The sequence below is a fragment of the Contarinia nasturtii genome, unplaced genomic scaffold (assembly GCF_009176525.2).
Source record: "Contarinia nasturtii isolate CC-2019 unplaced genomic scaffold, AAFC_CNas_1.1 Cnas_scaffold_1101, whole genome shotgun sequence".
Classification (NCBI taxonomy): Eukaryota; Metazoa; Arthropoda; class Insecta; order Diptera; family Cecidomyiidae; genus Contarinia; species Contarinia nasturtii.
The window spans coordinates 597,246-613,427 of NW_022198445.1; the positions used below are offsets into that span (position 1 = coordinate 597,246).

Consider the following 16,182-nt stretch of genomic DNA (forward strand, 5'->3'; position numbering starts at 1 on the left):
GTTTGTAGAATTATTTTATTTTAACTGCTCTATTTTATTGACGATTATATAATAGCAGTACCAAACAAGACCAATATTCTTAATTTTCTAGATAATGTCACAACTATAATGAGCAATAAGTTATATAATGAACGGAATCCATTGTATTAACGAATTTTTTTACAGTGACACTTGTAAATGGATTAAATACCTTCATTTGAGTTGCTGACATTCATTGGCTTCAAACTTATATACTCTCTCATCCTGATTCATAACACATTGTATGAACATAATACAACATTAGAAAACGAGATTTCATGACCGATAGTTTGAACAAGTTTTAAAAATGCGTTCATAATATAGCACTCTGATGCAAATATATCAGACTGTATGTTTACAACTCGCAGAGAACCGAATAATATTCGTAGATGATGTCCATTATCTAAAAATGTACAGATAATTTTAAGCACAATACTCATAATTTTTTAAGAGTAAATTCTTCTGAATAATTATAACCTTTTTGAAAACCCAGAGTCTACAATGAGCAGAACCAAAGCCCCGAATATAAACCTTTTTTTGAGATGATGTCAGAATAATTGGCATATACTTTCTTACATCCATTGGGAGCCGATACCACTCAAGTTGATAAAATGCATCGGACACATCCTGAAACCGTTGCGTTACCAATTCGCCGAGGTAACAAAATATAAACAACGTCATAACTATAGTCGAAAATGACATTAGAATTTGCGTAATATTCTCCACGCTTCTCTCTGCTAGCCACTATGTGAAGTATTTGATTGAGAAAAAAATCAAATTTAAAGCAATTTTCTAAGCCAGAAAAAAGTGAGCAATACCTTGTCAATTTGCAAAAACAGGCTACACACTGACAATAAAGTAACCAACATGAAAATAATTATTATTCGACTGTTCAAAACGGAAAAACGTTCGGTGATTCTGAAAAAATGAAAACAAATTTACAATCAAGGTTTATTAATGAAAAATGTAAAGCAAAACACTCAACTCTTTGGCTTCTGAATGAAATTCCACAATTTGATAGAGCTTCTTTTTCATTTTTAATCGTTCCATTGCACTCAATTCTTCGATGTTCTTTATATACTTTTCATTCAATTCATTCAAATTTTTCACAATATCCGAAGCAAAATTTGTTGCTAATACACAAAAAGAAACATGAAAACATGCGGCCGAATAATAGATCTGCGTTATTACAAATGACGTTATTGATTGAATAAAAACGCATCCAAAATATCCACTCGGTGTTGTCCAATCAAAAGGAAATCTGCAAATTATTTTCAAAATTTTGATATCCGATATAATTTATTTGGCCAAGTGTACTAATCAAAATCAACTTACGATCCGGGATAAATTTGGTCAAGTGATACATCGTCCAAAAAGTAATAGAATATTGATCTTCCAATAGATGACAATAAATAAACTGGAAGTTCTATACACGTAAAAAATATAAACACTTTTTTCGACCAAGATTCAATATTTTCAACAGTTTTAAGCCAATCATCGGCAAACACATTATTCTGTATTCCTATTTGAATGAACATAAACAATTATTATTTTATTTTATTTTGCGACTTGATATTATATCTTCTTACTCTTTTCGACCATCGTATCAAGATCATCCAAGAGATCTGCGTATTGTTTCTTTTGCCAAACGAAATTGAAATACCAGCAATTAATAAGAGTTGAAATGCACACAAAATGTATTGCTATTGTTTCCTCTTTGAACGTCTTAGCCGTGAATAAGAAGTACCAAGTTGATGAGATGAAATAGACCACAGTTATTATGGCAAATGTGCAACAAATCAAAACACTGAACATTTGCAAATATGTTCGATTCTGCAAATAATGGAAACGTCTTCCATTGGGAAGACTTTTCATTTCCAAAATTCCCATGAATTGAAAAATAGTTTTCAAATGGCTTAAGCACTTCATTTTATTAAAATGAAAAAATGTAAAGTTTTTGTTTGAGTTTCGAGATCGAGAGATTACCATCAACTGGTTTGCTCAAATAGTTCTTCTGAACTACTTTCACTTACATGTATTTCAAAATTGCAAAATTGCTATTCATGGAATGTTTTTTTGGGTCAATCATTGACTTCTGAATTTTCTCTAAGAAAATAGGTTACCTATTTATCATCGTGAAAATTGGTTTCGATACATATAATTTTGAAAAACGTCAATTCAGCCGTTTCATTTCATTGAGTGTTTTTGTATCCAGGAAATATGTCATAAATTGATTTAAAATTTAAAATTAACTTGAGAAAACACACACGAAAAGGACTTCTCCATTACTATTGAAGTGCCTTTTTCCACGTAACAAATTTTTGCCATCATTTTATTCTTAGGCGATGATGTGTTAGACCTAGATTGGAATCTGCATGGATAAAATTTGGAACAGATTCCTAGATATTTATGTGAACGGTTTTAGGTCAATGAAATTAAATTTCTGTTTGAAGTCTCATACAATTGCATATTTCGAAACCAATTTTCACTTATCAATGATATAACATGGATGTAAAATAAGGATTCTATGTTTCGAGCGTAAATGTGATGACCAAAAAAAAACCACTTATGGAGTGAAGTAATCCAACCAGCCAGTAATATACGTGGCATATTTTGTTTCGTTATTGATATTTGAAAGTAATGTCATAATTTAAATATACAATCGATACAAACCTTTTTTTTGCTCAACAATTTTTTCAAATGGGAAAATTTCTTTCGATTTGCTGGGGATTTTCGCCAAAAATCGTAACAGCAAAAAAAGGTTCAAACCTCATTTCCAAGCCTCTTATCCATCGTGACGGAACCCCCTATGGATTTTTCCAGGGACCCCCTAAGCACTTTTGCTATCAAAACACCTTCTCCCACCCAAAACTTTTCCGTCATCATCTATGGTCTCGAACATTCCACCTGTGTCACGTCAGATGGTAAAATAAAATGAGGTGACAATTTAAAACATTCACTGACGTGGAATTTAATCTAAGAACATCCTGTTCGAATTGGAAAATTACGTTTTTGTAGTAAATATGTTATTTTTACCGACTGTTCTGTAACTGTAATTTGGTTATATGGACGACTGAAAATCCATATAGCCAAATATGTTTTTGAAGTTAGATACTGACCTCACAACTTCTTAAAGAATCAAATTTTGCTAATCGATTTTGCTTCATCAAAACTGATTTCGAAGTTTGAATTTTATTTGAAAAAGAAAAGCAATTTAAAGGCAACATAGATCAATTTATTATTAACAAATACTACATATAAATAACAACCAAACCATAATACAACATTATAAAACGACATTTCATGACCGATAGTTTGAATTAGTTTTAAAAATGCATTCATATTATAGATTGTTTGTTCACAACTCGCAGAGAACCGAATAATAATTGTAGATGGTTTCCATTATCTAAAAATATACAGACAATTTTGAGCACAAAATACTTATAATTTTTTAAGAGTAAATTCTTCTGAATAATTATAACCTTTTTGAAAACCCAGAGTCTACAATGAACAAATCCAAAGCCCTGAATATAAACCTTTTTTTGAGATGATGTCAGAATAATTGGCATATACTTTCTTACTTCCATTGGGAGCCGATACCACTCAAGTTCATAAAATGCATTGGACACATCCTGAAACCGTTGCGTTACTAATTCGCCGAGGTAACAAAATATAAACAGCGTCACAATATAAGTCGAAAACGACATTAGAATTTGCGTAATATTCTCCACGCTTCTCTCTGCTAGCAACTATTTGAAGCATTTAAATTAAGAAAAATAAAAACAAAATTTTACAATGTATAATGTAAAATTAATCATAAAAAAGTGAGTGAATACCTTGTCAATTTGCAAAAACAGGCTACACACAGACAACAAAATAACCAACATGAAAATAATTATTATTCGACTGTTCAAGACGGAAAAACGTTCCGTGATTCTGAAAAAATGCAAAAAAATTTACAATCAAGGTTTGTTAATGAAAAATGTAAAGCAAAACACTCAACTCTCTGGCTTCTGAATGGAATTGCACAATTTGAAAGAGCTTATTTTTCATTTTTAATCGTTCCATTGCACTCAACTCTTCGATGTTCTTTATATACTTTTCATTCAATTCATTTAAATTTTTCACAATATCCGAAGCAAAATTTGTTGCTAATACACAAAAACAAACGTGAAAACATGCGGCCGAATAATAGATCTGCGTTATTACAAATGACGTTATTGATTGAATAAAAACGCATCCACAATATCCACTCGGTGTTGTCCAATCAAAAGGAAATCTGTAAATTATTTTAAAAAAATTTGATATCCGATATAATTTATTTGGCCAAGTGTACTAATCAAAATAAACTTACGATCCGGGATAAATTTGTTTAAATGAAACATCGCCCGAAAAGTAATATTGGAATATTGATCTTCCAATAGATGACAATAAATAAACTGGAAGTTCTATACACATGAAAAATATAAAAGCTTTTTTCGACCAAGATTCAATTTTGTCAACAGTTTTAAGCCAATCATCGGCAAACACATTATTCTGTATTCCTATTTGAATGATCATAAACAATTATTATTTTATTTTATTTTGCGACTTGATATGGTATCTTCTTACTCTTTTCGACCATCGTATCAAGATCATCCAAGAGATCTGCGTATTTTTTCTTTTGCCAAACGAAATTGAAATACCAGCAATTAATAAGAATTGAAGTACACACAAAATGTATTGATATCGTTTCCTCTTTGAATGTCGTAGCCGTGAATAAGAAGTACCAAATTGTAGAAATGAAATATACCACAGTTATTATGGCAATTGTACAACTTAAACAAACACTGAACATTTGCGAATATTTTCGATTCTTCAAAAAATGGAAACGTCTTCGATTGGGAAGACTTTTCATTTCCAAAATTCCCATGAATTGAAAAATAGTTTTCAAATGGCTTAAGCACTTCATTTTATTAAAATTAAAATGTATAGTTTTTGTTCGAGTTTCAAGATTGAGTGATTACCATCAACTGGTTTGTTTGAATGGTTCTTCTGAACTACTTTCACTTACGTGTATTTCAACATTTATTTGGAGAATTAAAGCATGTGTTTAATTTTCATGGAACATTTCTAAGGTCAGTTATTGAATCTCGCTAAAAATATTTTCTCACTCATGGACAACATCGATATCAAATTATATGGAAATATATAATTTGGAAGAAAAAGTAGCGAACTAGTGAATCTCTTGTATCAAATGTCAAACATGTTGTATATACGTATTTGAAAAGACTATCAAATCGTTTCTAAAATTAGTGAAATCCTGGAAAAGAAAACAACAAATCAAAAACAAACTATTAGAATGAAGTATGTTTATGAAAAATGTCAAAACAACAAAAAGTTTTTTTTTAATGCGAAAAACGTTACACTCTCCATATAATAGATTTTTATTTTGCTTCCGTTATAAAATGAATTTTCTCTTTACCCAAAAAAAAAGTTATGAAAAGTATCAAAAAGTACATCAAAACGAATTACTCAGTCTCTGAAAATAAATGAAAATTCAAACACACGATTTATATTTAATTATTGTTTTCACTTCATTTATTAAACATATGTATCTCAAGAGGTGTTGCTACAAAAGATTTCTCCGTTTGCTGTTGTTCAAGTGCAATACAGATGTGTGTTCTTTTTTTTCAAGTGAGATTTTTCTAAATTTACAACAACTTTATTAGCATTCTGTGTAAAAAAGCATTTTTCTTTGTTAATTATTATACAGCACAGAAAATAAATGAAATAAATGTTATCACAATTCATGCGCAAAACCTAAAATAGTTAATTATTTATATGACGTAAATCCAGTCGTCAACAAAATCTAAAATACAATTTATTTATTCTATGTTTGTTGTGATGATAGAATTACGAAATTTCACATTAAATAAAAGTAAAATGCATCGTTTCAAGTCGGATAAATTAGGTTGAATACAAAAAAAAGAAAAATAAAGAGAAAAATTTGATTCAATTTACATGAGATATAAAATAATTTTGCTGCCAAACAAACGAGGAGACCATAAATTCGGTGGCTTTGAATACATGAAACATGCTTTTTCTCTCTGTACCAGTATGTGATTTGTTCATAAGAAACTTTCTTAGAATATAGCTACTTAGTTGTTTCTCTTTTGAGGCGACTCTCTAAAATTAATCTATTTAGATTCTCTTGAAAATTGCATAATTCGGAGGAGATTTCAATATATAATTTGTTCTTATTGTTAATTTTCACCGCTTTTTATTTAACATTTGAGTATTTAGGAAACTCTGCCGTTTCAACCTTATCGACTACCTGCAAATAGGATAAAAAATATGATTATAAAAAAAAATATTTAATATATTAAAATAAAATGACCTTGAATGAAGGGAAAAGTCCAATCTGATTTGTTCTCGTGTTTCGACCTTTTGAAAAACCATCCCAATGATTTCCGGCCACACCAATCAAATCGCCAACATTCATATAAATTTCCTCATGGTTATTTGGATGATGTGCCAGCACTGCTTCGCGATTATGCGAATTTTGTCCACCATAATAATAAATGTCATCAAGTGATTTGAAACGATGCGATGCATCCGGATACATTGTTTGCATTATTTCATATGCAACGCGACACACTTGCGAACTGAATGTACACACCAAATAATCGGATATTGAAAGTAAATGAATATCAAGTATTATTCCATACAGCGATGAATCGGTGTAACGTGTCGATAAAGATGCCGTACGAGCTGCATTCGGGTCACCAATGATTTCATACTGTGGATACTTATTACGGGCTTCGTCAATCACCTAAGAAAAAATACAAGAATTGAATTTCAAAATGATTTGAATTACAGTCAAATCATCGATTTTATACCTTTGGATCGTCTGAGGCGAGGAACACTCTGCGCTTTTCCACCGTTTCAACCATTTCCAATTGATTGTAATATTCATCGACGTGCTTCATATATTCGTCAACATTGTGCAAAGCGGCTTCGGTGCCAACTTTATCCGTCCGACGAATGTGCACCCCGACAATTGGAGTTTGAAATTTCAGTTTTTGGATGCCCGCATCAATAATATTCTGTGTTTCTGGTTGAAATTTCAGTAAATATTTTAGAAATTGGCCGACCCACCTATGAATCGAAAAAACAAATTTGATATATCGAAAAAACGAAATGCATAGAAATCAATTCAATTTGAATTTTACCAAGTGATAGGATCGCCATGCAATCTTTTAAGTCTTGGAGCTAGATCTTCAGGTATCGATAAGGGTAGAAAATTTGGCCGAGGATTCAAGGAGTCGATAATTGGTAAATCAACCACTTGTGTATTAAAATGTGAACTGCCCCAGTTGGCATGTGATGCACCGTCCGAAGTGGTACAAGTATCGCTCAACGGCTTAAACACTTCTTCCCATCCATTTTTATGATATCGCCAACCTTTTGATTTCAAAATTAATGTACGTTCTGTAGCGTAAGCCATTATAAAACAATAAACAACATGATGCAATTGACAACCATAACCGCAACCCTGTAAAAATTGTAACCCAATTAATAAAACGAAAATCAAGTGTAAAAGAGAATGTTCACGATACCTTATTCAAACGACAAACCAGCTTTCTCGCCGTGCTACAATCTTTTGGATTTTGAAGGTATTTCAAACGACGTTGCACCAAGTCACTGAGACTTTCGGCTTCATTGCGTCGCCATTGTTCATAACCGTCAATTCTTCGTAAATGATCCATGTCGTTGATAAGCGAACGCTTATGCTCGGTCGTCATGTGCATCACTTTATCGATATATTCACCAAGTTCAGGTACAATTGGGTGATTCTTAAATAATTTTGTGAGTTCCGTGCCAACATAGTTATACATTTCAAGTACATTTGAACGGACGCGTCTACGTAATTCTTCATACTCTGAAATCGGTGTCATTCCATTTGATACAATCAATTCATTTCCACTGAATCGCCGCAAGGAATTTCCAAACGATTTCGATGGTTTTTCATCTAACTTTGCTTCAATGTCACTTATCAGCCGCTGCCTTTGCTCTTCTGGCAATGATTTATCACTGTAAATCAAGTAATAAAACACACGTGTTACATTTGTTATCTATTGCATTTTACAGATCAAATGCTACATCGCATGTCTGATATTTATCCTTAAATAAACTATTTTGGATCAGATTACAAGAGCATCATCAATCATGTTTTTCTTTTTTTTTAACTCTTCAGTATAGTTTTATTAATGGCCAAATTGAATTACATAAAAGCTCTACTATTTTTGTTGCTTTCAATGTGAAATAATGAAACAACTTTGAATTCCGTGCCGACTTTGTGAACGTTTATGAAATACATTAAAATAAGTCAATGAACTCAATGAAAAGAGTACATGAAATGATTAGTTTACACGAATATGTAATTACGGCGCGTTATCCGCAGTCTCTAGGGTCTTTTTGACATAAAAATGTTGGTGAACACTTTGGGATATTTCACAAAATTTAAATGCTTATGGTTCAATGCCTTTGGATTTTGGTTGAAAATTCTCTACTATTCAGAAAGCATTCGATACATTTTGCTTCGAATGTTCTATAAAATCAATAAAACAACGAGAGGTGTATGGACTGATGGTGGAATGGTTTTATTTTACAAATCGATTGAAATATTATCTTTTCAATGTGAGTGTCAAATTACTCTTCAAATAAATTGTGGTATTCCACTGTATTTTTCATATTGGAAATAATCTAAAAATTGTATAAAACACGAAAATGTCAGTCGTAACACCAATGTTGATTGAATGTTATTCTATCTCGAACTTCTAACTTCAATAATGGTCTTATTCCCAGTATAGTTTAATACAAACTGGGTTCGTAATTCTGAATTAAAAACAAGAGAAAATGAAAATACCTAGACAGGTGCCTACTTAATAAATTATTGATTGCATGCCAATACTTGTAATCACAATTAAATTTCAACAGCGAAACAAAAAACTGGGACACAATAGTCGGTTAGTTTTACCTTAAAAATTCGTCAATAAGTTGTTTAAGTTCAGAATTTCTTCGTTTCGATTCCTCTAAAAATTCAATTGCTTGATTCAGGCGATGATTTGTATAGTCTTCATTAGACAATGATGATGCGTTGGGTCCGCTCAATTTCGATGCAAATATTAACACCAAAAGACCCCACAATAAAACAAAAATCACTAGAGCGCGAATCCATGCACTTAAACCTAACACTTGACGCAGCACCGACATATTTACGGCCAATTTAACATTAGTTACTATCTCGAATACAAATTATAGAATGGGACGTTGCTCTGAATGTACTACAGTGATGATATCGCAATAATTTCTTTTGTTTGTTAGTTTGATGTCATGTAATTGTTGAGATTTTACTTGTTTGATTTGGATTGAGCACAATTTTAAATCATTGAGCAATGAACGAATTGATTTTTGGTTTTGCTTAAAACCAAAATCATCAAACTTAAATACGAAATATATATATATATCTCAACAAATAATTGAAAAAAAAATTATAAAAAAATAAATACAATAGAGAGCACAAAAAAAGGTCAACACTTTTATTTTAGCTGCCGCAAAATAGTTATCGTTATTCATTCACATAGTTTATTTTGTTACTTTCGTTTTTTCATCACAAAAATCAATTTCCATAAAATTATTGATAAGAACGGAAATCCTCGTTACATGCGTTATATTGTTATCAAATAACAGTTGTCTAAATGAAATGCACTTTATCGACAATATGTACGTGTATTTTTTTTTTTAATAAAAAAATGTTCTGTCGTCACTATTGTTATTGTTATTGTTGATTGGTGTGAATTGATTTAGCTAGCATGTACGGGATCGGTGATCAAAACGAGTGAATACGTAACACGCACAACCATTCTCTAGATTTATCTGATCGAGCATATTACGGCGAAACAAAAAAAAAACACACGAGCACACATTCGAATTTCTGTATGCGAAAAAATCACTTTAGCTTTACCACCCATCAACACAACTTGAATGCAAATACAGACTGTGCCAAATGTGTTGAATTGAAAAATTGACGTTGATTTAAACAACAAAAGCAGCCAGAACGACACAACATACACATTTCAACAACTAAACTATAATGATTATCACAATCGGCATGTAATGACTGTCGTTGCGATCCTAATGTCGTTCAGTTCCATTTTTTTATGCTTCTATCTTCGTGTGTATAGTTTTTTTTTTGCTGGTTTTGATTCTAAACGACTTGACAGTTCTGTTCGAACAATGTGTCAAGCAATGCGACCGCCAACACTACACTTCTCTCTTTCGCTCACAAAGTCTCGTACTGTCAGCTGCCTGTTGGGCTCAGTGTTGCCAACATTGAATGACTGGAAAAATGACTGTATCAAATTCAAAATAATTCAAATATATTTTTTAAAAAAATGAAAGAATCTCATATTTTTTTGGGATAAAATTGATTTCGTTTGTGTATTCATTTGAATTGGTCATGTAGTGGTAACAAATAATCTCAATTTGATTGAAAATCAATCATTTTTTAAAAATAAATTTTCCATTGTAAATAGCTCTAAAAAAATCTAAAAATAAATAATTGTTTTTTCTCACACTTCTCTCTCTCCCTCTCTGTCGCAATGCTTTCATAGATTTGTTCGGCATTCGATTGATATTTCTAAAGAACGTTAATTTGTTTCGTTTGCTTTGGTCGGCACGCTATACACACAATTCGCAAAGTATGACAAGACAGTGGTTTCCAGTAGAATAATTAGTTGAATAATGGCTGTGTTGAAATGAAGAAAAAAAAATTCATAATAATGTGTGAATATGCGTTAATATCATTAAATGTCTGATGCGATTATCTTACCATTTTCAATGATTTTGCTGTTGATTCGGTAACCAGTTGTATATTTGATGCCATAAGCTATCACATGTATGACTACCGGTTGCAATTTATATAAAATCAACACCAATTGAATCGCAAAATATTTATGTAGAATTTTGTGGTCGGGCAGGTGAGCGGCAATCATGCGTGAACTGATTTGAAGCGACCAGACACCAATCATAATCGATGCAACAATGAATATTGACATAAATGGGTGCACTTGCTCGTACAAACTCTACAGTTTTTTTTTTATTTCGAAATAGAAAATGTATTAAATGAATAAATGTTAAGAATTGAAAATTAGAATGAACTTTAACCGTTGTATAATATTCAACGAATTATGAATGTTTAATGAATAAATTGTATACTCACGGTATCGATAGAGTTGAAGACATTCAACAGCGCCAGCAGTATTCCCTGGATAATTGGCATTTGAATAACCATTAGGCGTAAATATTTAAATTTTTTCCTACAAGAAAATTAACCAATTTAATGACCAACTGCACCAATAGAACAATTAATAGTTTAAGTGAACTCATGTACGAACTTGGTGATTGCTGATGGTAACAAGAATCGAAGGCAACAACAGCACGGCGGTGTTCGAATGTTGAAAACAGCTGTACTCCGAATACTTTTGATAAAATTCGTTTCGCCGCCAGCATATTCGATGATCAGTGCAAAGTATTGATAGGCACATAATAGAAAGGCAAAATGGCACACAGAATCACAAAATACAAACGCTCTGAAGCAAATTAATGACACTAAAGCGGCCGAACCGACAATTGCATATACGCCACACAACACCAATGTCCTTGCCACATATTTGCTTGGCGTGTGTCGCAGAATGTACGGTATTTGACGAATGAATAAACACCAAATGACAATCAATAATATTAACCCGATAGCTATTGCACACATCATAGTTTGTGTAATTGCATCCGATACTTTAATTTAAAAAAAAATCATAAAAAAGAAACATTAAATTATATAGAAAGATGTTGGGGTAAAATGTATTGCAGTTGTACTTACAATCTCCGTAGCCAAGATGACTGTAAATATTATGAACTTCCGTTGATGCAACATGATCAAAAATTTGTGTTTTTTGCGTTGTAATTTGAATAAGTTCTTGTTCTTTGGTGAGATTCATCACTTCAATTGGAGATTTAATTGGCGACGCACCAATCTCATTTGATGCTGGATTCATTTTCTTAATCAATTACAAATCAACGATATGAAAAACTATATGGTACACAGTCAATGCAGACAATGACGAAACAATTTCAATGTACTGTCTTTTCTAACGTCAAATGCAAGTAATAAAACCGGAGTTGTGTGCAAAAATGATGCAAAACAATATAAAATATTAAACGTCTTTGTTATTAAAATCTTAATAAAACAAATAAATCGTTTTCGTTATCACCACCGAATGTAAACGAATATAAAGATTAAAAGCAATTTTCACTAACCCAACAATTGAATTGCACACAAAAACAAACGATTAATAACCAAAGTATTTCTCGGTATCTGGTCGGAGAATTCACAGTTTTGCGTGCACATCACTGCCGGCAAGCCCGTCTCAATAATTAACAATACATTAGTGATGTCACTTCATATCGATTATTATCGTCGTTTTATTTATAGATAATTTCTTGCAAATGAACTAAATTATATTGTTTTAAATGGATGAATAAGTAAACGTGTACACAGTTTGATGTGCTTCTGTATACTAATATCAATTTTCTTGTTATTCTTCAAAATACCAAAGCAAAATGAATGCTCAAAAACACACAAGTATAAAATTGAAATGACGAACGGTTTGTACACTATGAAGTCGCTTTCACTTTTTTTTCCTTCTTTATTGCTACTTACCTGCACATGGTTTACGGCTATTGAATGCCATCGAGTTGTAAACGCATACACACGCGCGATGATGGTGTTGATCATGTATAGGTATGCACTGTGGGCAGTGTTGAGTCAGCTGAAGCAAGCAATAAAGAGACAACAACACTACTGCGCTTGTTGCTGCTGCTGTTGGTGTATATTTTTCGTCTTATTACATCTCAATCGCAGGCAAAATAACATCTAATCTTTGCAATGTGTTGGTGATATTATGCCACAAATGAAATACATCGTTCGTTTTGTGTTTATAGCATGGACTTTGCTTGCATTGCACAATTAATGGTTTTTTTTTTATAAATCTTGCTTTTGCCGCCTTTGGAATGAGATCTCAATTTACAGTTGTGAGTACGAAGCTAGTTGAAATGTTTGATATTTGGAGAATTTTGAGTGGTGAGTGGAACAAAAGTTCCGGAAAAGTTGTTGATTATTATGGATTTCATCCAGTATGCATCTGCGAAATTGTTTCAATGTCAACGGATCAAGTACAATACAAAAGTTGTAAATATGAGTCAAGAAACTGAAAGTATTGCATGTTAGTTGGAATCAGGTCATTTTTTTTATTTTTCTTTTAACTTTTTCCTTTCTGTCGTCGTTGTATGAATATTATCCAATTAACACGACAAATGAACCAACTTTATTTTATTTGTATTGCTAATGCATTTCTACTACATGCGCGAGCGTTTCACCCGTAAAACCATTTTATTCTGAATTTTATTAATGAATCGATATTTTTCACCGATTCAATAGTTAATGACTTAACATTAAGCTGTTTTAAATGAACACGCACATTTTTTTGAACATAAACGTATTGCAAAATGATGCAATATGCATTTTAAAATGTGAAGGCTATTTATCTTTCGTAATGGAAATGTTCTAAAATTTTAAAAAAAACCGACCTTCAACTTTACATTATAAGCACAAGAATGACTACTTATTAAATATTTTCGGTCATGAATGGTAAAAAAGTGATCATAGTTGGCTTGAGAAGAAATCGTTCAAGTTGAACGGCCCGTTAATGTTTGATATAGCTGCGACGATCGCATGCTAATATCGTGTTCATACTGGGATGCTTCTACAGTCGGCTCTAACTGAAAGCTATCTCCAGTTGTTCCCTAGTTCGGCACATGAACTATTTGTAATGGCAAATGCATTACTTGTTTGTCTTATGATAAGAGTCTATCCAAGACCAAATTGATCAAATCCGCGATACAATTTGCATAGTGACTTATGGTACACAAAACCATTTCATCTTCCAAGCAACGCGATCACCCATTTATAGTAGCATTCCAATGTCTATATGTATTAAAATCAAGAAATTCGAAGTTTAGTGAATTATACAAAGTTCGAAAATGAAGAAAAAACACATTCATGTGTCAAGTGATGACAGTTCGTCTTAAGACAGTCTTGACACACGGACCGCCAAATTCAAATCTGACATTTAACGTCAATTTACGTACGTCTATTTTTCGGAATATTTGGATGTGTCATTTTGTATGTAGAAATTTATCAATCTATTAGAGAAAATCTAGAATGAAACTTTTATAATTTCAAAATGCTCACTTAAATTGACGTAGCACAAGAATATTTGTAATAATTTCCGTATCTGTTGAATATCTTGTAATTTTTCAATCATTCCTCATCAAATGCTATTTATATTCTCATTCATGAGTATTTTTCATAATGATAAATTACGACAAATGAAAAATGTATGATTTTCAAACCCAAAATTCAAAACTTTATTGAAAAACTCACAAAAGTGTATACATAAATAGCAAGTAGTGTGTATCCTATTTTTCTATCGAAAAATATATTACAAGCAATAAATTATTTCACTGTAACTCTTATCTTCCATGTGAAATCAACTAAATTGTACTATAACACATATACATGCACTAGATTATAATAAAAATAATTCATCGTGCTAAATAATCCTGTTATTATCGTGCCAAACTGTACAAACTTCACAAAAAAAAAAAAAACAACTAAAAAACCTGTGGCAAATGTCAAACTAACTGTCAAATTCAAATACAATTTCTCATGACAAGGAAAGAGACAAACATATGGAGTGACACAAGTTATTAAGCTCTCATTTAAACGGTTCATCATTATTCGATGGTATGATTTCTTTAGATGAAAAGTTAGAACTTCGCAAATAAATACAAATAAGGATATTCCCAAACACACCAACCAAACAAAAATCGAAAGTTTCATGTGTTCCATTGTTAAGGGAATAGCTTCATTGTTGCTTTCGTTGGGCATTTCCACCAGTTTGTTAAAATAAGCATTGATATATGTGTAGAAATGGAATAGCCCATTTTCCATTATCGAGCTCGTCAATTTATCCACTTTTTTAATTATTGTTGCGGGAGGAATCTGCTTACTTTTTAAAATGAACCCCGTATTTATGGATCCAAGCATAACAAGATTTTTAAAAATAAAATTGAATTTTACGCACAATTTTTGAGAATTCTTTCTGCGAAACATATGCAATTTTGTTTAACAACATGTGAAGGTTTTTCTATATGAAAAAAAATATATTATCAAAAAATCAACCTTCCTCTTTAATTGCACTTTCGTGGGAAAATTTACATAAATAATACTTGGAGTAATTATATTTATACTACTTTTACCAGTAAAAAAATAAAATATGTCCTTTATGTTATAAAACAGTGTAAATACTTCCTTACGAAAATAAAATTTATTGAAACGGAAGTAAGACCAGATGTCATGTTTGCAATGAATTTTCACATTTGGATGAAATTATATTGCGTATATAATATATATATTTTTTTAATGTTATCACAAAAGCAAAATCAATGAGCGTCAATTCATGAATAATGCGAGCGCCCTCAATGAATACATTTTTACAAACTATTTCGGAACTAATTATCCCTCCAAGATTCATTGATACAGCCGCTCACTGAGCAAAACATACTGTTTGTATCCAAAATTATAATCATGGGAAAATTTACAAATAAAATCATATAGTTTTAAAGTTTTTCCGAAATTTTCTTTAATCGAGAAGAGAAACAATATGCTGTGTTAGAGCGCTGACATTTTTTTCGTTTGGAGTTTAGTTTTTCTTATAATATTTTTTTTTCAAACACCTTTTTCACGTTGAGATATATTTAATCAGAGTAGAAATAAAAAATATACATATCTTCTATGGTTTCGAACTCTTGACCGCATACGTCAACTGATCAAACCAACGAGTTTCTTATTGAACAAAACGCTGGTAAACTGAGTGTGAGTGCGAGGATTTAGCAATACATTTTTACAAACCATTTCGGAACTTATTTTACAAACTCCAAGTTTGAGATTATCCAAAATTATAATCATGGGATTTACAAATAAAACGATATCGTTTTAAA

General features: G+C 31.5%; 2 protein-coding genes across 4 annotated transcripts; both read right to left on the reverse strand.

Annotated features, from left to right (window-relative positions):
- Positions 1–5,569: 5,569 nt before the first annotated feature.
- Positions 5,570–9,479, reverse strand: LOC116344635 (alpha-(1,6)-fucosyltransferase). The gene is made up of 6 exons (XM_031773259.1): positions 9,041–9,479; positions 7,620–8,094; positions 7,233–7,555; positions 6,900–7,158; positions 6,398–6,832; positions 5,570–6,334 (listed from the first exon to the last, which is right to left on the reverse strand). Exons 1-6 carry the CDS (start codon positions 9,274–9,276, stop codon positions 6,281–6,283), a joined length of 1,782 nt encoding a protein of 593 aa, XP_031629119.1. The 5' UTR covers positions 9,277–9,479; the 3' UTR covers positions 5,570–6,280.
- A 176-nt stretch (positions 9,480–9,655) lies between these two features.
- LOC116344636 (organic solute transporter alpha-like protein) lies at positions 9,656–13,340 on the reverse strand. 3 transcript variants are annotated; one of them, XR_004201436.1, is made up of 7 exons: positions 12,782–13,262; positions 11,942–12,119; positions 11,460–11,856; positions 11,285–11,381; positions 10,895–11,147; positions 10,639–10,810; positions 9,656–10,403 (listed from the first exon to the last, which is right to left on the reverse strand). XR_004201436.1 is itself a non-coding variant. In XM_031773260.1 (6 exons), the coding sequence occupies exons 1-6, from the start codon at positions 12,854–12,856 to the stop codon at positions 10,713–10,715; spliced, it is 1,098 nt and encodes a 365-aa protein (XP_031629120.1). In that variant the 5' UTR covers positions 12,857–13,340; the 3' UTR covers positions 10,488–10,712. The 3 variants fall into 3 exon arrangements, 1 of the variants encoding a protein (XP_031629120.1); XR_004201435.1 differs by having other exon boundaries at positions 9,656–10,415; XM_031773260.1 differs by lacking the exon at positions 9,656–10,403 and having other exon boundaries at positions 10,488–10,810; positions 12,782–13,340.
- Positions 13,341–16,182: the final 2,842 nt, after the last annotated feature.

Coding starts and splice junctions, on each gene's coding strand:
- LOC116344635 (XM_031773259.1), bottom strand. CDS start 9,276: ATGTCGGTGCTGCGTCAAGTGTTAGGTTTAAGTGCATGGATTCGCGCT. Junction 7,556..7,619: donor TGGTTTGTCGTTTGAATAAG/GTATCGTGAACA, acceptor CAATTTTTACAG/GGTTGCGGTTATGGTTGTCA. Junction 7,159..7,232: donor CATGGCGATCCTATCACTTG/GTAAAATTCAAA, acceptor TTCGATTCATAG/GTGGGTCGGCCAATTTCTAA.
- LOC116344636 (XM_031773260.1), bottom strand. CDS start 12,856: ATGATCAACACCATCATCGCGCGTGTGTATGCGTTTACAACTCGATGG. Junction 12,120..12,781: donor TAGCCGTAAACCATGTGCAG/GTAAGTAGCAAT, acceptor TAATTGATTAAG/AAAATGAATCCAGCATCAAA. Junction 10,811..10,894: donor CAGCAAAATCATTGAAAATG/GTAAGATAATCG, acceptor ATTTCAACACAG/CCATTATTCAACTAATTATT.